Source organism: Borostomias antarcticus (genome assembly GCF_949987555.1).
Source record: "Borostomias antarcticus genome assembly, chromosome: 19".
NCBI classification, from domain to species: Eukaryota; Metazoa; Chordata; class Actinopteri; order Stomiiformes; family Stomiidae; genus Borostomias; species Borostomias antarcticus.
Window position 1 is genome coordinate 2,729,596 of NC_140252.1, and position 26,741 is coordinate 2,756,336.

The 26,741-nt window shown below is 48.9% G+C and overlaps 1 protein-coding gene across 1 annotated transcript; it reads left to right on the forward strand.

Annotated features, from left to right (window-relative positions):
- The first annotated feature begins 2,879 nt into the window (after positions 1 to 2,879).
- Positions 2,880 to 12,590, forward strand: LOC311322120 (alpha-N-acetylgalactosaminidase-like). Its single transcript, XM_084454145.1, has 9 exons — positions 2,880 to 3,019; positions 4,782 to 4,938; positions 5,118 to 5,258; positions 7,270 to 7,481; positions 7,804 to 7,898; positions 8,445 to 8,606; positions 9,332 to 9,529; positions 11,050 to 11,190; positions 11,543 to 12,590. Exons 2-9 carry the CDS (start codon positions 4,784 to 4,786, stop codon positions 11,741 to 11,743), a joined length of 1,305 nt encoding a protein of 434 aa, XP_084310271.1. The 5' UTR covers positions 2,880 to 3,019; positions 4,782 to 4,783; the 3' UTR covers positions 11,744 to 12,590.
- Positions 12,591 to 26,741: the final 14,151 nt, after the last annotated feature.

Below are 26,741 nucleotides of genomic sequence, written 5' to 3' on the forward strand. Positions count from 1 at the left end.
CCATTGTCAGTCACCTCAGCATGCAGTGAAATTGAGTTACCTATAACTAAAATATCCTTTCACTGGTTTACTTCATGAGGTCTTTATGAATTATAAATAAAACAACATTACATTCTCAAGATGCAGGCTTGTCTTCACCAAAGCGTTGTCCACTTGCCTTCCTTCCAAGACTTCAACATGTAAACATATCCCTTTACCTCTTAGTTCTAGGGTGGAAAATCTTGATCAGACAATAAAATCCGGCCTGTTGTCCTCCTCCAGTCAAACTATTCTTATTTCTTTCCAATGCAGGCAGACCGTCTCTCTCTCCTCCTCCTCCTCCTCTCCATCCCTCCTCCCCTGATTCCAATGTCAGTGTTGCTAACGCAGTAGAAACCAAACTAACTACGTAATTGTTATGTGTCGAAGGGGAGGAACAGAGGACAGAGAAAAGAGATATAGGTGGGCAGAGGAGGGGGGTAATAATATCCCTGCTATCTGACAGTCTACTCCGGTAAAACCAAAGCCCAGCAATTAACTACAGGATACCCACAAATAAAATCGGAATAGTTTAGGTTCATTTATTGTATTTTATTTTACATTTTTAGTTTTACAATCACATTTTAGTTACCATGTGGATGTTCATTGTCCTACAGAGAGGATGGTTAGTAGGTAAAGGGAAAACAGTCATGACTGACAATCAGAAGAATGACTACCCCCCACCTGGGCTCCCCACACACTCTCTCTCTCTCTCTCTCTCTCTCACACACACACACACACACACACACCACGCAGACTACACACACAGCCAGGTAGCTAGGACCCTGTGTGGAGGCTCTCCGGCCGTGCGTAGCTGTCAGGAGTCTGACCCGCGGGGCCAAAGAGGCGGCCAGAGCAGGGGGTCCTTATTCACAGGTTTAGGGGAAGTGCGCTAGAGTGAATGGTGCGCTTGTAGTTGTGGATATGGGATGTGTAGTTAGCTATGTGGAAGGTGTTATGTCAGGACTGTGTGTGGTAACCAGTGAGTGCAAGGTGACAATTGGCGGGACAGGTGTTGTTTGAATGTGCGTGCGTCTGTCAATGAGTCCGGTCCGAGATCCAATGGGAGTTCCGTGGGAGGAGGTGTGGGTGGTACCGGGAGGTCAATCCGAGGGGGTCCAGGGGTTTCGGGGGTGGCTGGTCAGAGGTGGAGGTGGAGGTCTGGTCAGAGGTGGAGGTGGAGGGCTGGTCAGAGGTGGAGGTCTGGTCAGAGGGGGAGGTCTGGTCAGAGGTGGAGGTCTGGTCAGAGGTGGAGGTCTGGTCAGAGGGGGAGGTCTGGTCAGAGGGGGAGGTCTGGTCAGAGGTGGAGGTCTGGTCAGAGGGGGAGGGCTGGTCAGAGGGGGAGGGCTGGTCAGAGGTGGAGGTCTGGTCAGAGGGGGAGGTCTGGTCAGAGGTGGAGGTCTGGTCAGAGGTGGAGGTCTGGTCAGAGGGGGAGGTCTGTTCAGAGGGGGAGGTCTGGTCAGAGGTGGAGGTCTGGTCAGAGGTGGAGGGCTGGTCAGAGGTGGAGGTCTGGTCAGAGGGGGAGGTCTGGTCAGAGGTGGAGGGCTGGTCAGAAGATGTTGGAGAGGCAGACCGGGACGCGCTCAGCGCACGCCCCACAACAGCAGCGTTGTTCCCAGTGCCGCCAGTGCTCCCAGCCCCCCCGGCGCCAACGCCCCCAACGCCCGCGCCCCGAGAGGCCAGGCTGCCGCGGCAACCGCTTCCATGCCGACCTGCTCCATCAGGCTCGCCCCTGTGAGGACACGACCCCTCAGGCTCACCTCGGTGTGGATGGGACTCTCCGGCGCGCCCAGTATAAAGGCCCCCACTGCGACGACGTTGACTGATATTAGTTCCGCGTGTCCCAGTATGACAGTTCCCAGTGTGAGTCCTCTTGAGCCCAGAAGCGCTCCGACAGCGACTGAGGCTAGAACACTCGAGATGAGCCCCATGACCACGACCCCCCCACGACCCCCAGGACCATGATGCACAGCACCGGGAAGAAGACCCATGTGGGAAAAGCGCCCGCCAGTGTTCCGGTGCGACTGGTCATTCCGAGGCCCCTGCAGTCGATCGACACGGTCACGAAGTACTACCACCATCGTCCCTCTTAAGCACCTATTGTATTTTAGATTGCTATTCTTGCACTTTGCCTTCACGACTAGATTATGCTCCTAGTCACTTGTTTAGAAAGGAGATACACTTGTGAGTTTTGGTGTGTAGTAGTACATTGACTTCCTGCATTAAATGCAATTATTATAAGTTGCTTTGGATAAAAGTGTCTGTCTGTAATGCACATTAATATCTGTTACTTTTAGTCATAGTAGTAGTAGTAGCAGCAGTAGTAGTAGGTTATTCTAATAAGTGACCTTCACTTTTACTTGAGTAATCTTCCAATAAGGTGTCTTTACTTTACTCAAGTATTGCATTTGGGTTCTTTTACGCCACTGATCTTTATCACACTTACTCAACTTCCTGTGTGTAGAGGAACGAAGCGAGGAAGCTGTGCCTTGACTTTGTCTAAGATGTTTTTTTTAATCTTCTGATAAACATTGTGTGATTACATTAAACGTCAAATATTATTTCGTCCAAATCTGAGAGTTCATATCTTATATCACTCATGAAATGGAGGAATTAAATACCTAAGATGTTTTTTTAAATCTTCTGATAAACATTGTGTGATTACATTAAACGTCAAATATTATTTCGTCCACATCTGAGAGTTCATATCTTATATCACTCATGAAATGGAGGAATTACCAAAGGGAGAAGGGAAGGACGCACTAGAAAAGTATTGGTACTCTCCCTCGTCAGCTGACATCCCGCGGTGTCACGTGACGGTCGCTTCCTCAAGAGAACTATCTCTCGAGGAGGTCGACTAGGCTACTGCACTTTGTGCGTGGAAGACACAGACAGCGGGCTCAAAAGAGAAGAAAAACAGCCTGCTGCTAAAAAATAACTTTTGTGTGCGAGAATCCCCGTAACGGACGAACGAACTTCCAAAAAAAGAACCAACAATTCGGTGAGTAGGCTAGCCTAGGATAAACAAGTATGGAAGTATCGACTCTGATACTGCTCTGCTCACATGAACTATGAAAAGTTACAGCACATGAAAAGTAACACCAAATATGTTGTATCAATATCTATAGTAGGCTGTATCTGTAGTTTATATAGTAGTATCATTAATCCTGTTTCAGCACTCAGTAATAATGCAGATTCAGAGTCCTGTAAGGTCCTATTGAGAGTTCAGTCATGTAAGCCACAGAGAAACAGGTGTTGTAGATCTGGCTTACAACAGATCTGGTTGATTGATGCAGTTAGCAGCAGGGCTTCTTTGGCTTCAGTACCAAGCCTTACTTCCTGTATAACATTTCACATGATTTCTAACATCTTGTTTGTGTTTAATACACTAGGCCTACTAGCATTTATGCAACTTGTGGTGTGCTTGTGGTTGTAGTAGGCATCAGGTGATATTCACACACAGGCTGTACTATGGAGCCATCAAACAATAAAGGTCCCTAGGTAAGCTGCCTAGCAGGTTGGTCTTGTCTTGGGGACAAGCTTGTGTCCTGTCAGACCCTGTCATGTGAGAGTGTCTGCGCCTGACACCCATGTCACTGAACTCAGGCCTAAGAAGCAGTTAAAATGAATTGTTAAGAGTTGCTGTGTGTGTGTGTGTGTGTGTGTGTGTGTGTGTGTGTGTGTGTGTGTGTGTTTCTCTGCAGGTGCAAACATTGATGAGTAAAAATAGATAGGCCCAAGCAATAGAATAGGATTAGGGAAGATGTAGCAGACAGGAGGCAAGGTTTGAGGTGGGAGCAGAGTGCAGCAGATGTGTTTAATGAGCAGAAGGCACTGTTGGTAGAACACCCCAAATTATATGACAGGGCGGCTTATTCACCAAGATAAGGCAACACATGAGCTCACATTTGTTTCATTCATTATTATAGTGGAAACTGTCTCTGAATGTATCTTTGTATTTTGAACTCTGGAAGTTAGACTAGCTGCAAGCTTGCAATAAATCAGATCAAATGAGCATTGGTCTCCGGGATGTTTTTGCCACAGATTTGATTCTCACCCATCAAACCGAAAGGGATATTTTGAGGTCTTAAGAATTTATCTTCTTCAATTGACATATGGACTTGATGCCAAAAGTATTGTCCAAGTAAAAAAAAAGTAGATGTGTAAATGTTTCTTGTGATCAAACAAAATCAAATGCATTTTTCTCAATTGTAACCGAAAAAGTGTAAATAAAAAAATATATCTACCTCTCCTGTCTTATCTGTGTAAATCATCTGTGTTGGTACATCATTCTAGTAGCTGTGCCTGATGACGTGCATCTCACCCACTTATCTGAGTGACCAATAAAATCACCCCCCTTCCCATCACCCCGCCTCCATGTCTAAATCATGCCAAAGGGTAAAAACAGAATTGTAATCGTACAAAATGAAATTGTACTTGTAAAAAATGAAATCTCTCGTAAATGTGAATGAGAAAAAACAATTGCAATTTGTGAACGCAACGTTTTAGTTTACAATTCAGAAACATTAGTTATATAGATATTTAGATAGATTTTTATTTTTTATCCCAAGAAACATTTCCACATCTACACCTCTGATTTATTTTATTTTATGAGGACAATGCTTTTGGCATCAATTTCACTGACACATTGTTCACATCAGTGAGGCACAATGCTTAGATTAAACACTATTGTATAAATTGCAACTGTGACTCCCTCATCTTTTTCAGTGTCCTATACTGAACCCACCATTGCTCTCTTTCAGTAATGCGCCTGTCAGTGGTGGTTTGTGTGCTGGCGTTCTCCTGGGCCACCCTGGCCCTAGACAACGGCCTGATGAGGACCCCTCCCATGGGCTGGTTGGCATGGGAACGCTTCCGCTGTGACACTGACTGCAAGAACGACCCCAAGAACTGCATCAGGTCTGACCACACCCTGGATATCCCAGTCACCTCCTGCCTCTCCTTCACCCACGGTGACGTAAACATGCAGTATAGGACTGTTGAGTGTTGAAGCTCGGAGGAGAGCAGGAGAGTGAGCCAGGCGTACCCACGGTAGCTGTTTGGGCTATGGTTCCTCATCCTTCTTTCTCTCTCCCCAGTGAGAACCTGTTCATAGACATGGCCGACAGGTTGGCGGAGGATGGCTGGAGGGAGCTGGGCTATGTTTACGTCAACATAGATGACTGCTGGGCCTCCATGGTCCGAGACAAGCAGGGCCTGCTTCAGCCCGACCCAGACAGGTACTGTGATGTTACATAAGCACACGCACGCACGCTACAGGACGCCCAAGCACCAGAGACATGTAGCACTCAAACCCCTGCTCTCAGTCAACTACCATTCACACTGAAATATCTGGGAATGGCAGGAAAACCCCCAGATCCCTCATACTGTCCCATCCACCATGCACCACTGGTGCAGTAGACTTCCTAGATAAAGATTGCAAAGACTAATGTTTGAACTCTAATGCTATCTTTCATCCATCTTATTTTAGTATACTATAGAATTTTCATAGCCTGGGTCCAGACCTTCGAAACCGCCCACTCCACAGAAGTTGACTGATTAGTCTGGCGTTGTAACATGAAACGGCGGTTTCTCTGAGTGAAAAATGATCGGTCCAATGAGCCCTGCGGGAGACTAACGATTAGCCAGTCAGTGCCAAGGGCGGGACTAACGTCGTTGTTGCTGTAGAGCGCAACAGTGACCGCCCACATTTTTGGGGGCTACGGTTCAGGAAGTGAATTTCGCCTACAGTACATTCACTCCACTGACATTTCAGAAAATCCTTATATAAAAGCTGTGTTTGAAACCGTTCACTCAGTCACTATTCCCGAGGTAGTGTACGCCATATATACTGAACTACAGTATATAGGGAAAGATTAAACAGTTTTCGGACACTACACAGAACGTCAATGCATCGGATATTCATGAACGCAAGCAAGCAGACGTGCCTAGTATCATGTAATTTCCATGTTCAGTTTTGAATTTTAAATCCCAAATTAATTGTTGAAATTCTAATGATGTGCAAGTGAGGTTTTGTCAACTATGGTGCTGTCTGCTGTGAAGTTGCACAGTAAGACTGAGAGCCAGTTAGCTCACAAGCTCACTACTAGCAGCAGCTTCCAGAAGATTAACGGTAGCTGTCGGTGGCTAACGCAGTTAGCTAATGTTACAACAATGCTTCCTGAAGCTATTTTGATGCTGTTTGTTCAACTTCTGCTTCGCAGGCATAAACGGAGGTGAACTCAAACTCGTGGCAAAACAGCTACAGGAATAATTGTAATGTTAGTAATTGTTTTAGCGTCACACAACAGCGTTGCATTGTTGTGTAGTGGACAAATTGTAGAGTCATCTTCTGTTCACTAGAAATCACTGTGAATTGTGGGTATTTTGTAGTGTTTTGTAGTGAATGAAATTAACTGTTGAGAATTCGAACACTAGAAAAAAATGGCGGACACACTATATAGCGCACAGCTAAAGAGCTTTAAACTTGAACCTCACTGTTGCACACTAAGGTTATATATTGAGGGTAGTGACCCAACTCAGTCGGACACTCATGCTGTGTAGCCTCCCCTATGGAAAGTCATCTATATTGATGTTACTGACTTTTGGTCAAAGCACTTTTGTTATGTCTGCAGTTTTCTTATGACGTGTGTGTGTGTGTGTGTGTGTGTGTGTGTGGGGGCTGCACAATTAATCGTGAATTAAGTGAAATCGCGATTATGACCTCCGCGATTAACTAATCGCAAAAGGCCGCAATTAATGTAATTAATAATTTTGCTTTGAATTGAGTGTGCTAGGACTACACGGACGAATCACAGGCGCATATGCTGTCTGACCAATCACATGCGTTCCCGGCAAGTGCGCTGTGCGCAACAATTTCAGTACCCAATTTGAGTAGTGAAAAATTTAGCGAAAATGAGGTCAGTGAGTTGGTAGCAAGAAAGGGATCAACGTCCGTGATTTGGGAGCATTTTGGGTATTATACATTAATATTATATATTTAATATGAATCGCAATTATTAATCGCAATTGCCATTTTTAAACAAATAATCGCAATTATTATCTTTTGTCATAATCGTGCAGCCCTAGTGTGTGTGTGTGTGTGTGTGTGTGTGTGTGTGTGAGAGAGAGAGAAAGAAAGAGAGAGAGCGTGTGTGTGTGTGTGCGCGCACGTGTGCGTACATGGCACACTTACAGTGTTTGTCTAACAGACATGTGTAACGTAATGTTCCTCTGCCCTGTTGGCCCCAGGTTCCCGGGGGGCATTCCCAGACTGGCCCGCTACATGCACGAGCGCGGCCTGAAGCTGGGCATCTACGGGGACATGGGCACGCACACCTGCGGGGGCTACCCCGGGACGCCCCTGGACAAGATCAAGGTGGACGCCCAGACCTTCGCCGACTGGGGGGTGGACATGCTCAAGTTCGACGGCTGCTACTCCAACGCTACTGAGCAGGAGCAGGGTGAGAGGGGGCGGAGCCTGGAGCCAGAGGAAGGGCTTCTGAGGAGAATGCATGATATGAGAGAAAGAGAGAGGGAGGGAGGGAGAGGGGGAGAGAGGGAGGGAGGGAGGGAGAGAGAGGGGGAGAGAGAGAGAGGAGGAGAGAGAGAGAGGAGGAGAGAGAGGGAAGGAGAGAGAGAGAGGGAGAGAGAGAGGAGGAGAGGGAGAGAGAGAGAGAGAGGAGGAGGAGAGAGAGAGGGAAGGGGAGAGAGAGAGGGAGAGAGAGAGAGAGAGAGCTGTTACCTGTCTTCTCTGATTGACATTTGTGTTCCTGTCGTTGATAGGCTACCCACTCATGTCAGAAGCGCTGAACGCTACTGGACGACCTATCGCCTACTCCTGCAGCTGGCCCGCCTACCAGGGGGGCCTTCCTCCCAAGGTAAGTCTGTAATATCTCTCATAACCTATAGATGGGATAACCTTTTTATTCGGACTCTGCTGTTGGTATATGAATGACATATAATTGATATATTAAATCTGAAAACGTTACATTACATTACAGTCATTTAGCAGACGTTTTTATCCAAAGCGACTTATAATAATTGCATTTAACTTAGGTAGCCTTTCTAAACAAGCGAGTAAGAGCATAATCTAGTGCTAAAGCCAAAGTGCAAGAGTAGCAAAATAAACATATAATAGATGCATCTCTAGGATCATGGTAGTACTTCTTGAGGAGGTGAGTTTTGAGCCTGTGGTGAAAGATGGGCAGCGACTCTGACGTGATGTCAGTGGGCAGTTCCTTCCACCACTGCGGGACCAGGAGTGAGAAGAGCCGGGACCGCGCCGATTGACCGGACCAGTCGCCTTGAGGTAGCAGAGCCGTGCGGTCTGGAGGGGGTGTAGGTTGACCATGGCCTGGAGGTAGGAGGGGGCTGTTCCTTTCATTACGTTCTTCATGATAAGTTGTGCTCATCCTGCCGTTAAGGTGAACTACACCCAGCTGGGTGAGATCTGCAACCTCTGGCGTAACTACGGCGACATCGAGGACTCGTGGTCAAGTGTTCTGAGCATCGTTGATTGGTTCTCCAACAACCAGGACATCCTGCAGCCGGCGGCCGGGCCCGGGAGGTGGAACGACCCCGACATGGTCCGTCTGAGCGCCGTCCTCTTCCCTCCGTCTCTCCCTGTCTCCGTCCTCTTCCCTCCGTCTCTCCCTTTCTCCGCCTCTTCCCTCCGTCTCTCCCGCTCACCGGGCTCACACGCTTGCGTTTGATGCGTGTCCGTCAACGTATGGCGGAAGGCGTGTCTGCCGCACGCAAAAACAACGACTCACATTGTCCGAAACTGCGCTCGGAACAGCCGAGTAGATTCTCCGAACCTGCTAGCGCGCACTATTTTGAAAACCCACCCGGCTTTTCGTTTAGTGCTGTCATGGATGCTAATCTGGTCGAACGTGTGGCGATCGTCTATGCATTGTGGTTGAGGCAACGTGAACGTGGTGCCCGCAGGTATTGGGTACATCCTATCCTGCAAACAAACAGCGATTGTCGTCCATCTTGGTATCGAAAAATGTGAAAATTCCGCCTTGCGATGACGTCTTTCTCCGTCAAGACATCTGATTGGTGGGCAGCTCCGGCAACGCATTTGAAAGTAGAACATTTTTCAACTTTCGCCGCTAGCAACGCAGGCAACGCAACGCACCGGGACAACAACGGAACCAGAATGCCATTCGGCTGCAGCCATTGAAAGTGAATGGCATCCGTCAATGTTGACGCATCAAACGCAAGCGTGTGAGCGCCCTGTTTCTCCGCCTCTTCCCTCCCTCCGTTTTCCTACTTTTCTTTCTGAAGGTTTGTGTTTTGTCCTAATCAGCTGATCATCGGGGACTTCGGCCTGAGTGTGGACCAGTCTCGCTCCCAGATGGCGCTGTGGGCCATCATGGCCGCCCCGCTCTTCATGTCCAACGACCTGCGCACCATCAGCAGCGGAGCCCGCGCCATTCTGCAGAACAAGGTGGCCATCGGCATCAACCAGGACCCCATGGGCGTCCAGGGCACACGCCTAGTCAAGGTAACGCCCACTTATAAGTAATAATGCTATCCCTTTTTGAGAGATTAGAAAAATGTTTTTATGACAAATGTATATATGAAAATAAACATTTTCACCTCTACCGCTCTCTGATACCTCTGTCGATATCGGTTTTATTTACCGGTAAACACTTTATTGGCATGAAATGAAAATACTTCAAATATTACCGAAGCAAACATATAAATCACAATGAATTGACACTGAAAATAAGAAAGTAACAATAAAAAAACAACAACACCACCAACAACATATCAGTATCTAGAAGGGCACTCGGAGAGCGCAGACCTCTGCCCATGAACGCATGTCGTGCTTGTATGTAGAGTGACATTAGGGTACTGAACCGCCAGAAATATACTAGTGGTGCATCACCGTTGTAGCCTGAAGGCCAGACTTCCTGGCAATTTCTTTTTACGTTTTTATTTTTTATTTTTTAAATCTCCCTTTTGCGATAGCCTCTAGCAAGGACTTCTAGCCTCCCAGATTGATTACAGTGGGCAGGAGTACTTGCCTTTACAGACAAACTCCTTCAGCCAATCAGCGTAGCACAACGTCAGACCCAGCTGGTCGTAAACTGTGACGGTGGAAGCCTGGCGTCGTCATCCTGATCACATGAGCTCACTTCCTGCTCTCCACCATCAGTCTGGACCTCTTCCCCTCCAGACATCCCAATGTAGCCAGGCCAATCAGGGACTGCGTCCTAACTGCTGTTCTGCCCCCCATCGGGGATACGGCCCCTGATTGGCTCAGTAGTTGATGACGTGAAATACAGGCCGTTGGCAAAATGGTAAACTAATGGAGTCTCCAGAAGCAATGAGGGGTAACGTTAACATTAGTAGAAGTAACACAGTCATGAGTGCAGTTATTGCTGAAATTCAAGTTTTGCAGAAATTCAGAGTATGCACCAGTGAAGTTCCTCAAGAGGAAAAGACGTTTTTGCCGTTTTTCCGACTGGCTGAAGGAATCAGCCTGTTAAAGGGATATTCTGGAATTTTTGAACTAGGGCCTCATTTTTGACTTACTTGCCTATGATGTTTTTGACTGATGGAAATCATTTTCAGTTAATTCCATGCTGTAGATAGCTTTGGGTCGTTCCAATTTCCACTGGTGGCTAATGCTAGTGCAACACAATGAAGTCACGTTAGCCTGTCCAAAAAAACACCCCCAAAAACCCAAAGCACACCCAAAAACACCCCCAAAAACCCAAAGCGCACCCAAAAACAAATTAAACATGAGCAAAGTCTCTCGGGGATTCTTTTGTGTCTATTTACCATCCGTTTTGAATTCAAACTACCGTGTAATCCGTTCTGGTTTGGGGACCTATATTTCACTGCATTTATCTATGATTATGGTTAAGAATGTTTCGCGAATGTCCTTTTCTACAGTAGGTCACAGTTGAAACGGTAACAGAGCCTTGTCCTCCTCTCCCTGTGAGCAGAGCGAGCTCCCTGTGATGCCCGTCTGGCCAGACTGATCACTATCCGTCTGCCTCTGCCGTCTTTCAGGAGAAAAGTGGCATCGAGGTGTTCTGGCGCCCCCTGTCGGGCAACACCAGTGCCTTGGTGTTCTTCAGCAGGCGGACGGACATGCCCTACCGCTACCAGACCTCACTCAACAAACTGGGCTATGGGACTGGCACCTATAAGGTCAGTCCCCTGTCTCAGTATCCCACTCTGTCCCTCTGTCCGTCTCTCTCTCAGTCCCTCTGTCTCTCTCTGTTTTTCTGTCTTCTGTCTGTCTTTTCTGTTTCTGTCTCTGTTCATCTGTCGGTGTCTCAGGTCTTATGTCTGTCTGTCTGTCTGTGTCTCTCTCGTCTGTTTGTCTGTCTCTCTCTCTTGTCTGTTTGTCTCTCTCTGCCTGTGTCTCTCTCTTATCTGTGTCTCTGTCTGTCTCTCTGTCTGTGTCTCTCTGTTTCAAATCTGTCTCTTTCTCAAAATACTACATTAACTTCACAGTAAAATCTCCTGCACAATTTGTTTTTGATGTCCCTCTACTCAGATCTATGACGTGTTCGCTCAGAAGACTATGCCCTCTCTGAAAGACTCCACAAACTTTGTGGTGTCCGTCAACCCCACGGGCGTGGTCATGTGGTACGTCTCCGCCCCCGCAGAACACCGGCCCGCCCACGCTGGCGGGAAGCTCCGGGGGCCCGCCTCCTATCGTCATGACGACAACGCCGTCCCACCCATGTTTCTGTAGCTGTGCCTAGAACCTTCATCTCGCCTCCAGATGGCTGCTTAAAGTAATCACTAGATTAAATGTTTTGCTGATTTAGTGGAAGCAATGAATTCCAGAACCAAACAGTTGGTTGTGGATGTTTGCCCATGCGGTGGGAGTGCTGTAAGCTCAGGGATCATATTACCATGTCTGGATGCTGTTTCCCCTCTTCGCCTTCTCATCTCTTCAGACCAGCGTGTTTAAATCCGCGCTGACGGAGCGCCGAATGCAAGAGGAACGCCAACCTTTTGGGAAATTTGCTCATTTCCACAGAGTCGGACAATAAGTTGCATACCCTTCTCTCCTCTGTGCGTGCAGTAGGAACCATTGAGACCCGCGCCGTTAGCCTAGCTTAGCCACAGCCACTGGAAGTTGGTTAGCCTAGCTCCCTCCAAAGTGATCTAATACACTTTCCAACAACTCCAAAACTTTATTTACACGTTGTGACGTGTATTTACCACATGTAGAAATAACAATGATACATGAGACATTGTCATTTTCGAAACGGATACTCTCAACTGTTTTTCTTCTTGCCGAACTACCGCTTCCTGGGCGCATTTCCCAGAAGGTTGGCGTGTTCCTTAAGCTGAGAGATTTGGACCACGCCACGGTTCCAGTAAGGGGAGGCGAGGAGGAGCCGCGCTACTGCAGACTATCCAGATGGAATTTTATTATATCATCAGCGGTAACCATGGTGATGCTGGTCGCTGCCAGTCGTTCTGAATGTTGTTGACAGATGTGCAGATTACAAGGGGGAATATTGTGCACTGTAGTTTTGAAGATTTTAAAGGAGGGTTTCACTTTTACTTCATGATTGAGATTTTGCTGTGATCCAGTGAATGATTTTTATACTTTTACTCTTAATTTTTTCAATTAAATGAAAGACTTTAGCATTGCTCGTCACATACTGTTTTCTGTTGTCTAATTCAACCTCTCTGTCCAGCTTCCAGAGCCCAGTATCACCTATGTATCACCTCAGCCTAACATCCACAGCAGTAACTCACACACACACACACACACACACACACACACACACACACACACACACACACACACATGTGGTTCTGACTGGGGGTGTGGATGTGGTTCTGGTGGATGTGGTTCTGACTGGGGGTGTGGATGTGGTTCTGACGGGGTGTGGATGTGGTTCTGACTGGGGGTGTGGATGTGGTTCTGGGGGTGTGGATGTGGTTCTGGGGGTGTGGATGTGGTTCTGACTGGGGTGTGGATGTGGTTCTGGGGGTGTGGATGTGGTTCTGGGGGTGTGGATGTGGTTCTGACTGGGGGTGTGGATGTGGTTCTGACTGGGGTGTGGATGTGGTTCTGACTGGGGTGTGGATGTGGTTCTGGGGGTGTGGATGTGGTTCTGACTGGGGGTGTGGATGTGGTTCTGACTGGGGGTGTGGATGTGGTTCTGACTGGGGTGTGGATGTGGTTCTGGGGGTGTTGATGTGGTTCTGACTGGGGGTGTGGATGTGGTTCTGACTGGGGGTGTGGATGTGGTTCTGGGGGTGTGGATGTGGTTCTGACTGGGGTGTGGATGTGGTTCTGGGGGTGTGGATGTGGTTCTGACTGGGGGTGTGGATGTGGTTCTGACTGGGGTGTGGATGTGGTTCTGACTGGGGGTGTGGATGTGGTTCTGACTGGGGGTGTGGATGTGGTTCTGACTGGGGTGTGGATGTGGTTCTGACTGGGGTGTGGATGTGGTTCTGACTGGGGTGTGGATGTGGTTCTGACTGGGTGTGGATGTGGTTCTGGGGGTGTGGATGTGGTTCTGACTGGGTGTGGTTCTGGGGGTGTGGATGTGGTTCTGACTGGGTGTGGTTCTGGGGGTGTGGATGTGGTTCTGGGGGTGTGGATGTGGTTCTGACTGGGGGTGTGGATGTGGTTCTGACTGGGGGTGTGGTTCTGGCTTCTTAGACGTCTCCTGGTCTGTCGATCACTGCTGTGGGCAGGTGGAGCGCTGAGCGGCGGAGTCCACTAGAGGGCAGTAGAGCACTACAGCTGCAGTCGGCACAGGGAAGGGCTGGAATCACCACCTGACTGTGTGATGCACCTGCTTCACAGCAACACGGACACGGTCTCTCCTCCTCTTGTCTTTCGCTCCATCATTCTCTTCCTCTGCTCCCCCCCCCCCCCGACACACACTCACTCACACACACCTTTACGCTGTCCTTCATCTGTCCTGTCCTTCATCTGTCCTGTCCTCCAACTGTCCCTCTATCCTTCCCTTCCACTTTCTCCTCCTCCCTCTCTCTTTGTCGCTGAGAGTTGTCGGGTGAATTGTCTCTGACACACACACACACACACACACACACACACACACACACACACACACACACACACACACTCGACTGGTCTGGTGACATGAGTGTTGAAACTGTATCAGTGTGTATTGTGTTGTGTGTCATGGCTTGATTTGGGGGGGGGGGCATACAGTGCATGCATGTAAACATGCAGGACCTACATACCTTACACACACACACACACACACACACACACACACACACAAGTATCTGGTCTGAGAAGACCTGTATGTGTGTGTGTGCATGTATGTATGTATGTGTGTGTATATATGTACATATATATATATATGTGTGTGTGTGTGTGTGTGTGTGTGTGTGTGTGTGTGTGTGTGTGTGTGTGTGTATATATGTGTGTGTGTGTGTCTGTGTGTCTGTCTGTGTGTGCGTCTCTGTTGGGGCGCTCTACTTCCCCTCTCCGTCTTTCACACATCTCAGATAGCAGCTTGGCAGACTCTACACATCTCTCATTGTCAAGGTCTTGGCCGTTGGGGAGCGAGAAGAAAAAGAGAGAAAGAGAGGGAAGCAGACAAAGCGAGGGAGTATATTAGAGATGACGGAGAGAGAGGACGGACAGACAGACGGACGGACGGAGGAGGGCGGGGGGGAGAGCGAGTGTGTTCCTGCCGACGCTCACGTAGGCCCACAGCTGCAGAGGCTGCAGTCGCCACTCTCTCATCGTACAGACCCCCCCCCCCCCCCCCACACACACACACACACCCTCTCTTACAAAAACACTGCCCCCCCCCCCACACACACACACACACACCCTCCTCACACAAAAACACTGCCCCCCCCCCCCCCCCCCCCCCTTCTATTCAACCTTGCGCCTCGCTCCCCCAAGTCCCAGCGTGCACTGGGGCGTGTCACAGACATGCGGCTGTTTTGGGGGGGGGGGGTAGGACAGTAGGTGTAGGGGTGTGGGGTGGTCCCTGCACAAACATAATGCACTCAGACACTGACACACACTACCACACACTGACACACACTACCACACACACTACCACACACTGACACACACTACCACACACTGACACACACTACCACACACTGACACACACTACCACACACTGACACACACTACCAAATGAGGATTATCAAGCTGTGCCACTGTGTGTCTGACTGCATGTTTACCTTCCTATATGCCCTAAATGTGTCAGGGCTACTGACCGCATGTGCTGCCAATACGACACACACACACACACAGGGCCATATGAGGTCCTCAGCTGTACTCGGGGTGACATCATCCTGCCATGGCCTGGCTGGGTGGACGGCTGCTGCTTGATGACATGGCACCATCCCATTGGCTGTGAGGAGACGGGGCAGGTGAGCGTCCAGTCTGTCTGCTCCGCAGCTCACACCCTGCTGGGCGCTCTGGATGGACCAGTCTGTCTGCTCCGCAGCTCACACCCTGCTGGGCGCTCTGGATGGACCAGTCTGTCTGCTCCGCAGCTCACACCCTGCTGGGCGCTCTGGATGGACCAGGCTGTCTGCTCCGCAGCTCACACCCTGCTGGGTGCTCTGGATGGACCAGGCTGTCTGCTCCGCAGCTCACACCCTGCTGGGCGCTCTGGATGGACCAGGCTGTCTGCTCCGCAGCTCACACCCTGCTGGGCGCTCTGGATGGACCAGTCTGTCTGCTCCGCAGCTCACACCCTGCTGGGCGCTCTGGATGGACCAGGCTGTCTGCTCCGCAGCTCACACCCTGCTGGGTGCTCTGGATGGACCAGCTGTTATTTCAGCTGGAGGGAGAATGTGGTTACTGTTGTCAGCATGTCTGTCAATAAGATTGTATGTGTGTGGGTGTGTGCGTGCGCGTGTGAGCATGTGCTTTTACTGTAAGTGTCTGTGGTTATATTTTGTGGTTATATTTTGGATCATCTATTGCACCAGATGATTCATAGAATCATGAAGTTCAAGTGCAAGGTTATTTGTACAGGATGAGGATACAATTTACAACTAAATGCTTATGAGAGTCTCTCCTCACATACGGTAAGAAAAGTAGCAGAACTATAGAAAACGAAACACATTTTCAGTAGCATACACATTACTGTACTGCTGTTGCAAGCTGTATGAAAAAAAAATGTTTCTATCAAATATGTATGTTTTTTAGGACTGTGCTGAACTTGGTTTGATGACCAAATTGTGATTAGGAGGGAACGTTTGAGAAAGCTGCACAACTCATAAAACAGATAATAGCTTTAAGGGTTTAATACAGTTTTATGTATTTACTGTATATGGGCATATTCCATGACTGAGTTTTATGAATGAATGAGTTCTCCAGACTGGCCGATAGTGGCTGCTGTTGATTCAGCTGAGCAGTCAAAGGCAACCGTTTCCACGACGCTGCGTTGCCAGGGTGGCGTACGAGGCGAGCTGCACGTTGCCGTGGCGCGGGGTGCATGGCGGAGCGCCAGGCTGTCAGCTGCCTACTACTGGCAGAGCTGGGAGTCAAAGTCAGAGACAGACTGCTGCCCCCCCCCCCCCCCTCTCTCTCTCTCTCTCTCTCTCTCTCTCTCTCTCTCTCTCTCTCTCTCTCTCTCTCTCTCTCTCTCTCTCTCTCTCTCTCTCTCTCACACACACACACACACTTACACAATTCTGCGCACAGTCATTAAGCCCAATGCTTGTTTTATTCTCTTTTTTCACTCATTTATTTCTTAGTTTTCTTCCCTCTGGCTTTCATCATCTCTTCCTCTCAGTCATTTTGTTCATAGAGGGGGGCATTTTCCACTCGTCCTTCTACAGGAGGCAAGGCTATAGTCCAGACACGTGTGTGTGTGTGTGTCACTGTATCCTTCTCTACGTTACTATATATAATATAGTTTCCTGGTCTTCTTCCTCCGCTTTCCTCATTCCATCTCTCTAGGCCGTCCCGTCTAATGTTCAGTATTTACAGTATGTCTGTAAATATGTCTGTCATAAGACTTATGAACTCCCCTAATGTTCAGTATCCAGTAGGGGTGTGCCTGAACACAGATACATTAATCGGAAAGGCGCACAGATAAGGACTTGTAAACAGATATTTTTTTCTATCCGAAGTTAAAGTCGCACTGAAATGAAAAAAGCATTCTGTCCCATTTTGGTTCACATAATTGGGCATAGTGTTCACCTATTCAACGATGTATGCCAAATTCTACTTTTGTTGTAATCTTATATCAAAGTATATAATTTCTTACTTCCTGGAAAACGGTAGGTCACGTGCAATGACGACAACAGGTACCTTAGATTTTAGGCCAATAATCTCACGACATCCACCCGTCAATGAACGCTATCCTTCTATCGAATCTGTCTAAAGATCTTAAAACCTGTCCACTTGTCAATGTTCCAATCAAATTCCTCTAAACGCTTGTCCCACCCTCGTAGCTAGTTTGAAGGTCAAGCAGCAAGTTTCTTAATTCAGCAAATGTTAGCTGGTCTGTTTTGGTGTATGGATTTGAAAGCGTGTTCCACCGGCAGACTTTATATCCATTGCAGTAACTTAAAGTAAAAACATGGCTTAAGCCATAACATGACGTTATTGTCAACTAATTTCAAAAAATAGGCTACACAGTCTGAGACGAAATGTGGCTTGTGGATGCTTAGTACATAGGCGGGACTGCTGCCTGATTTGTCGTAGTACTGTTAACTTTTAAAACAGCGTTGCACATTTAGCAAAGCACATCATACAGTTCATGTCCGAACATCTATAGACTTATGACTCTAATGTTCATTATCTAGTATAGATTTATGACTGGAATGTTCAGTATCTAATATAGACTTATGACTCTTGTTCATAATCTAGTATAGACTTATGACAGTCCTCTCTAATGTACTACAGTATCTAGTATAGACTTATGAATCTAATGTACAGTATCTAGGCCCAGGTACAGATCTCCAGTTAGTGTTGGAGCTAACATGTTCATGCGATGGCAAAGGGTTCCATTTTGATGGCCCTGTAAATGTTGTGATTGCTTTAAAAATGGCCACATTACAGATATGTTATCACTCTGGCACCCGTTCTACCCGTGTTCCTATAACAACAGGAGAGTAGAAAGTTCCTTAATTGATATGGTATTACTTCACACACACACACACACACACACACACACACACACAACACACACACACACATAATCTTCCTAATGCATGTTGACGTTCTGATATTCCTTCTACCCCCAAGCAACCCCCCTCTCCCCACCTCCCTCTCTCTCTGACCTAACACTACAGTACATCTCTCTGACCTAACACTACACTACATCTCTCTGACCTAACACTACACTACATCTCTCTGCCCTAACACTACACTACACTACATCTCTCTGAACTAACACTACACTACACTACATCTCTCTGACCTAACACTACACTACATCTCTCTGACCTAACACTACACTACTGTACATCTCTCTGACCTAACACTCCCCCCGCGTCCCCCCACCTCTCTCCCCCCCTCCTCAAACTCCCCCACCTCCCGCGTCCCCCCACCTCTCTCCACCCCTCCTCAAACTCCCCCACCTCCCGCATCCCCCCACCTCTCTCCACCCCTCCTCAAACTCCCCCACCTCTCTCCCCCCCCACCTCTCTCCCCCCCCACCTCTCTCCACCCCTCCTCAAACTCCCCCACCTCCCGCGTCCCCCCACCTCTCTCCACCCCTCCTCAAACTCCCCCACCTCTCTCCCCCCCCACCTCTCTCCACCCCTCCTCAAACTCCCCCACCTCCCGCGTCCTCCCACCTCTCTCCCCCCCTCCTCCCCAGTAAGCTTGCTCGTTCGTGGAGGGAAAACCATCAAACGTGCCTCTTCAGTTGACCTTCAGTCTGGCAGGCCGCTCGGGGTTTAACGGGCGCAACGCGTGTAAACATTAACCCTGCCGAGGGGACACAGTTTAGTCTAATGGACACTGTGTGTGTGTGCGTGTGTGTTTTGTTGAGTTGTGCGGAGGAGAGTTGAGGGGTGGGTGTTCAGCTGTGTTGCATAAGAGTTTGACCCGTCGTGTCGTGGCCCCGGCGTGGAAGTCTGACGGTCTGCAGAGCTCCGTTGGTCACTGCGGGAAGAACAACTTCAAACTGTTTGGATTTCACCCGAGGTCCCTTGCTAATCTGACACAGAACATCTGAAAGAGGGATGTGAAGGGAGAGAAAGATTACGTGACAGATTGGAGGACAGAGAGAGAGAGAGAAGGAAGAGAGAGAGAGAGAAGGAGAGAAGTGATTGCTTTTGGAGAGAGAAGGAAATCATTATATAAATCAGAGAAGAATTTGTTTCTCTACTCCCGTAATCTCGTACATAATCAGCTGGTTACTCAGTTGGTAGGACACAGTTCAGGGTGCAGAGACACCTGTTACATTGGCACGGTCAGACCAGAGTCCTTCTGGCGCTGGTGCACAATGGCACTTTCCTGCACACTGGGGACAACGCTCAGCGGCACCCACCAGCACTGTGGGGCCCACCTGCACCGTGAAGCCCACCTGCACCGTGGAGCCCATTGCACCGTGGGGCCCACCTGCACCGTGGGGCCCATTGCACCGTGGGGCCCACCTGCACCGTGGAGCCCACCTGCACCGTGTGGCCCTCCTGCACATTGAGGCCCTTCTGCATGCTACACCTGCGTCACAGGGCCCACCTGCACAGAGGGGCCCTCCTCAGTCTGGGCTTCACTTCACAGCCTTTAAAGAAAACAAGTGGCCAGCTGTGCCAGACACAGAGCTGCTGGTTACACACCAGAACCAATTCAACCAATGAATCTTCAAAAACACTGACGTAAAAGTCCTACCATTGGTCCTGTCTAAAGACAGCAGATCACGTGGATCAGGGAGCGTGACGACTACCACGTACTATACAGTATGAGTCATAAACTCACTGTGCCAACAAGTAACATGGTCAGAAATACGGCTGCCAGCAATGTGACGTCTGGTTCCCAGGCTAACCTATTTAGTGATACAACGGGCAATATTGTAGCCCTTTGTCACAGCTGCACTGTAGTGTAATAGTGCTAGCTAAACATATTAGAGAATGGATACTGTTGTATGCTACAGGGATTATTAAAGTTAATATATATATCTATGTTAGTAGAAGCAACCATTAATCAGTCAGTCAATATTAATATTGTCTGCCTGGCTCATGTCTTATAAAATATAGTGCACAATTTATTTGAATTTTAACACATAAGTTACATAACACTGCTGATTTGGAATGCTTGGGTGCATCTCAGTCGTTGTGTACAACTGTGGTCATTACAGCCGAATGTGGTGGTGCCTATTAACCGACTTCCTGCTGGGTTTCCCGGAAACCGAAAGCTGTAATTCAGTCTTGGTGACCAGATGGTACGTTAGGTCATTGGGAGGGAGAGGAAAGGGGAGGGACACTAGTGCCCACACTGTAGATATTTGTGGGACCCTCTTTTGCTACATGTACGGTGGCTCTACTAAGAGGAACATTGAATTCCCCTCAACCAATCAGTGGTCTCGATAAGACACGTGCGTCTTCTTATTGTCAGGATTGGCCTTTTTGCTTCCCTTCGTGGTTGGCAGCCTCACCCCTGGATCTATGACTGGAGAGGAGTGTGTGTGTGAGTGTGAGTGTGAGTGTGAGTGTGAGTGTGAGTGTGTGTGTGTGTGTGTGTGTGTGTGTGTGTGTGCATGCGTATCAGTATCAGTGTTGCAACAGAGCAGCCTGTAGTCTCCTTTAGGTCCCTAGTGAAGCAGTGGAGAAAGTCTCTGTTACAGCTAATCTCTCACCTTGATGCTCATGTGGTCCAGACATATACAGGTATTTATAAGATCAGATTTGGGGAGGGGGGGCTGGGGAGTACACCTGGACAACAGGCTGGTATGGGCAGGAAACACTGAGTCCATATACAAGAGGGGACGGAGCCAACGTTACTTCCTGCGGAGACTGTGCACTTCAGGCTCTCCCCCCCGCACCCCCCAGCCCAAACCCTGTGTCTATAGCGCCCCCACAAGCTGTTGTGTTTGGGTCTTACATGTTTGGCATTGATGTTGAACATCGTTCGTTGTGTTGAGAGCTTTATGCTAGTCCAAACCCTGAGACCTTCCCATGTGGATATATGACCGTTTCAATTCCCTCCATTGACCATGAATGGGGGGGTGTATTTCGCTCCTGAGCCCTAAGTCCCAATATAAGAGGAGTGAATGAGCGGCCGTGTTTTTGCGGCATCTATTTGGCGCCCCCCTTGGGTTAGAGCTGGCGGGTAGCGGCTCGGTGCACTCCGGGCTCTCCCCCCGCACCCCCCAGTCCAAAACCCGTGTCTCTGGCACCCCCACATGGGGAGCTGGCTTTGCTCGCTTACTTACGTACTTAATCCTCTTAGTTCGTTGAGGAACATAAGGCTGTGACTATCTGCTTCCATCTGGTCCTGTCCTGTGTATCATGTTGTGCCTTGTCCCAGGTCAGGTTAGCTGCTCACAGTTCTTCCCCAGGTTGTTTTTGGCCTCCCTTGTTTCTTCTTTCCAGGTGGGATACAGTCCTGGGCTGAGTTTCCTAGAGGCATCGTAGCGCTACGTTCATCGTAAGCTATGGCGTTCATCATAGCGCTACGATGAACGTAGCGCTATGATGCCTCTGGGAAACTCAGCCCTGGTCCATTCGGAGGACATGTCCTAGCCATTGGAGTCGGTGTTGTTTAATTTCCAGCACCACATTGCGACAGTTTGTGTTTTTATACAGGTCCTCAATGGAAATCCTTTCCAGCCAGACGATATCAACATATCCTCAGAAGACATCCATTGTTGAATGCATTGATCTTCTTCTTGTCACTCTGAACAACTCACCAGCATTCTGAGCCATTAAACAGAACTGACTTAACATCGTCTGATCTTGGTTTTTAGGCTGTACTGCTTTGACTTCCACATGGTGTGAAGGATTGCAAATGCAGTGCAAACTTTCCCAAGCCTTATGGTGATGTCTTTACTGCATGCATTGTTCTTGCTCAGTAGACCTCCTTGAGATGTGAACTCCTCGACATAATCGAGAGAGCTGCCATCCACTGTGATTGGGGCTTATGGTGTTGAATGTATGCACATCACTTGGGTTTGGGAGGTATTAATGTTCAAACCCATCTGTTTGGCAGTCCTATCTGTTTTCTCTTGAGGGTGAGGATGATTTATGGAGAGGATGTTTAGGTCATCAGCACAGTCGAGGTCTTCCAGCCGGGTGAAGAGAGTCCACTGGATGCCTCTAGATTTGTGAGGTGGTTTTTCACATGGACCAGTCGATGGCAATCAGGAAGAGAAAGGGAGAGATGATACATCTCTGGCGTACACCCAATTTCACCAGGACCCAATCAGTGAGGTTGCCGTTTGTGATCACAGTACGATGGTAAAACATCTGTTGTGGGACGTGCGCTGAGCGCATCCCGGTCTGCCTCTCCGACATCTTCTGACCAGCCCTCCCCCTCTGACCAGACCTCCCCCTCTGACCAGACCTCCACCTCTGACCAGACCTCCACCTCTGACCAGCCCTCCCCCTCTGACCAGCCCTCCCCCTCTGACCAGACCTCCCCCTCTGACCAGCCCTCCCCCTCTGACCAGACCTCCACCTCTGACCAACCCTCCACCTCCAGCCCTCCACCTCTGACCAGACCTCCACCTCTGACCAGCCCTCCCCCTCTGACCAGCCCTCCCCCTCTGACCAGACCTCCCCCTCTGACCAGCCCTCCCCCTCTGACCAGACCTCCACCTCTGACCAACCCTCCACCTCCAGCCCTCCACCTCTGACCAGACCTCCACCTCTGACCAGCCCTCCACCTCTGACCAGACCTCCACCTCTGACCAGACCTCCACCTCTGACCAGCCCTCTACCTCTGACCAGACCTCCCCCTCCACCTCTGACCAGCCCTCCACCTCTGACCAGACCTCCACCTCTGACCAGACCTCCACCTCTGACCAGACCTCCCCCTCTGACCAGACCTCCCCCTCCACCTCTGACCAGACCTCCACCTCTGACCAGACCTCCACCTCTGACCAGACCTCCCCCTCCACCTCTGACCAGACCTCCACCTCTGACCAGACCTCCACCTCTGACCAGACCTCCCCCTCCACCTCTGACCAGACCTCCCCCTCTGACCAGACCTCCCCCTCTGACCAGACCTCCCCCTCTGACCAGACCTCCCCCTCTGACCAGCCCTCCACCTCTGACCAGACCTCCCCCTCTGACCAGACCTCCCCCTCTGACCAGCCCTCCACCTCTGACCAGCCCTCCACCTCCACCTCTGACCAGACCTCCACCTCCAGCCCTCCACCTCTGACCAGACCTCTCCCTCCAGACCTCCACCTCTGACCAGCCCTCCACCTCTGACCAGCCCTCCACCTCTGACCAGACCTCCACCTCTGCCCATTCTCGGAGAGCGTTGCCTAGGCAACGACGCAGTCGATCTCCATCAGGCAATCAGCGCACCCGCTGATTTGCTCCTCTGCTACAAGAGCCAGACCAGCCAGACCTGCTGTTCACCGCCTGATCGTAGCCATATGGATATGGTACAGTTGTGCTCCTTGTCTTTTTGATAACTGCTTTTTTCGTACCATGCCTTACCCTGTTTGTGTCTGTCCCAGGATTCGCCCACGGACACTCTCTCTTTCTGTCTCTCTCACTCGTTTTCCCCGACCCCAGCTCCTCTTGTGCTCCCACGGATACCTGCCCCGCCCGCGTCTCATGGACCCCCAGAACCCCTCGAGACACCCCTGGACACCCTCGCTTCGTCCCTCGGATCTCGGACAGGACGTTGACAGGTACACACATATTTAAACAAGAAATGGTGCCGAGGGGGGCAGTGCGGTGCACTCTGGCTAAGTTTTGTTTTCATTTTGTGCAATCCTTGTCCATAAAATGACTGGAGGTGAATGGGTGGCTCTATTTGACCTGCTCTGTGGCGCCCCCCTCGGGTCACAGCCGGTGGGGGGCAATGCGGTGCAGTCCAGGCTCTCCCCCCGCACACCCCAGTCCAAACCCCATGTCTCTAGCACCCCCACACAAGGAGCTGGCTTCATTCTAAGTTTTGTCTTCATTCTAAGTTTTGTCTTCATTCGTGGATCCGGCCCCTGATTCGTATCTGCTCCAAAATATAATGGGTTCTAAGGTGATATCCCATAATACACCTCTCCACCGAGTTTCATAAAGATCGGTTTGGTATTTTTTGCGTAATCATAGTCCAAAAAATTAATGGAAGTGAATGGCCAGTCTGGCTGTGTTTGGGCGGCCCGTCGACCCGACCTGTAACTCAGATCCGCTCAAAAATGTAATGTAAAGCGCATTGTGTTGCCTCTGGGTATGAAATGCGCTATACAAATAAAGCTTTGATTGATTGATGATTGATGGGGTCTAGGTTGGGCCATGCTACACCCTTCTACCGAGTTTCGTCAAAATCAGTCCAGCACTTTTTGCGTAATCCTGCTAACAAACAAACACAGGCATGCCACCGTTGCTGGGGTGGAAGTAACAACACCTGCCCAGCCTTTGTCATACCGCACTCACCACACACATAGTCCATAGACATAATACATTACACATAGCTACATAACTACACATCCCATATCCAAGACAAGTAACGCATCATCCCACCCACCCATACCCGTGAATAAACACTCCCTCGGGCTAAAAAGACTCCCGCTCTTTGGTCCCCCGGGTCATACTCATAACAACATCTTTATCCATGCGATCATCTTTAGAGGAACTCTATAGGATTCCACAATCTTCCACAGGGTGTCACGGTGTAATTACATTTCGGTCCCAGATGTTTGTGAACAGGTCTGTGAGAACCTTCAGTGAGGTGGTGAGGTCAGCTTTCAGCATCTCTGCGTGGATGGAGTCAAAGCCTGCGGCTTTTGCGTCCTTTCTTATTTGGATGGCACTTCTGACTTCTGTTTCAGTTGGAGGGCTAGTGTTGATGTTGAGTAAGCCTATGTCTGGGGTTAGCAGGATGTTCTGGTTCAGGGCAGCTGAGGACGAAAGTGCTGCACCCATGTTGCTGCCTGTTCACTCTAACAGGTTGTCACCATCCTTGTCTTTTACAGGAGCAGATTGGCTGGTGTTTTTGCCACAGAGCTGTTTGATGATTTTATATATAACACTGGTTTTGTCTCTTCTTGCTGCCCGTTCTGCTTTGCAGGCTAGCATCTCAACAAAGGCCCTTTTCTTATTCCTTGCACTCGCTTCTTAGACCTGTTTCTGGAGCCTCAGTGACTTGGTGTTCAGCATCTTGGCCTTAAATTGTTTTCTTTCCTCTATTTTCTATCAGTTGCCAGGTGTCAGCCACTCCTTGTTCTTCTTTTCTCTGTAGCCCAGGATGTTAGGAGCTACTTCAACATAGGTAGTTTCCCATTTGGTGTGGATATCGGGGTCCTCATCAGTTGAGTCAGCCAGGGCGATGTCTCTGATCTAACACAAACTCTTTGTTGATGTTCTGACATTTCAGTTTGCCGATGTTGAGTTGTCTCTTTCGTTGATCCTGCTGTTTAACGTTCCTGAGCGTCAGCTTGATGTTATCTGTCACCAGGTAGTGGTTGCTGTTGGCATCCGCACCACAGCTTTGCTCAGTGTTTTGTTTTAACTTGTGGATTTGCCCTGTGATCCGGATCCGGTAAAAAAATTAATGGGTCCATAGAATTCACACAGTAGTAGAATATGACCATATACAGTCTACACATGAAGCTGTATTATACACATTAAGCTATATCTACTGTTTTGAGCTTTCTAAAACTTTCCCTCCTAATCACATTTCGATCACCATACCCAGTTCACCACAGTCATAAGTAATATATTAGGATAGAAACATTTGTGGGTTCTGAGATGGCCTATGTTACACCCCTCCACTGAGTTTCATGAAAATCTATCTGGTAGTTTTTGCGTAATCCTGCTAACAAACCAATGAATCAACCAGCTAACCAACCGAAAACATGACCTTCCACCCTGGGCTACCGCTGGCGGAGGTAACTACTACTTACTACTGGTAATTGCTTGTAATTTCCTCGTAATAATGTAGATATGATATTACCCTGGGTGCGTTAAGTAGCTGAGCGCTCAGTCAGCGATCAGTGATCAGAATTCACTTAACGGGTTGCTCAATTACACTCTAACTGAGCTGCTCAGGGCACAAGGGGGCAGTTTTGAACTATGATCTGTTTGAGTCAAACACCATGTCATAATCATCATCACTGAACAAAAAAATAAAATAAAGATGGATGCCGAAAGGATGCTGGTACGCCTGTCGGATGGCAAAATAAATGCATCCGTTTTTGTAACCGAAGAAGAACTTCGACGTATAAGTGAAGGTAAATAAATAACATTACATTCTCGCCATTTGGACCTACGTTAGCTATAGTGGCAGAAAGACAACAGGTGGTGATTAAAGTTCTCGTCTCCTAGCAACTCAGCACTGTTAGAGCAGACCGTTAAGTGGAGAAAAAAAACGCTCAGAGTGAGCATTCGCTCACTGAACACTCAGCTACTTAACGCACCCCCTGTTATTACCGAGCTGCAATGTAATTTGGTACTGAAATGGCAATAATAATAATAATAATAAAAATGTTTGGGAATATGTGCAGAATTTGACAAATGGAGAGTGAGATTGAGGGCCAACATAACTCACACACACTGGCTGAGCATATTCAGGTTGATACAGTAGCATAAGATCAGCATGCTGCACGTGTGGAAAATATGACAACCATCAAGTCATGAGACCT

Excerpts from the sequence above, each read along its gene's own strand:
- LOC311322120 (XM_084454145.1), top strand. The coding sequence starts at position 4,784 with ATGCGCCTGTCAGTGGTGGTTTGTGTGCTGGCGTTCTCCTGGGCCACC. Across the intron at positions 8,607-9,331 it reads GGTGGAACGACCCCGACATG|CTGATCATCGGGGACTTCGG; the intron begins GTCCGTCTGAGC and ends TGTCCTAATCAG. Across the intron at positions 11,191-11,542 it reads ATGGGACTGGCACCTATAAG|ATCTATGACGTGTTCGCTCA; the intron begins GTCAGTCCCCTG and ends CCCTCTACTCAG.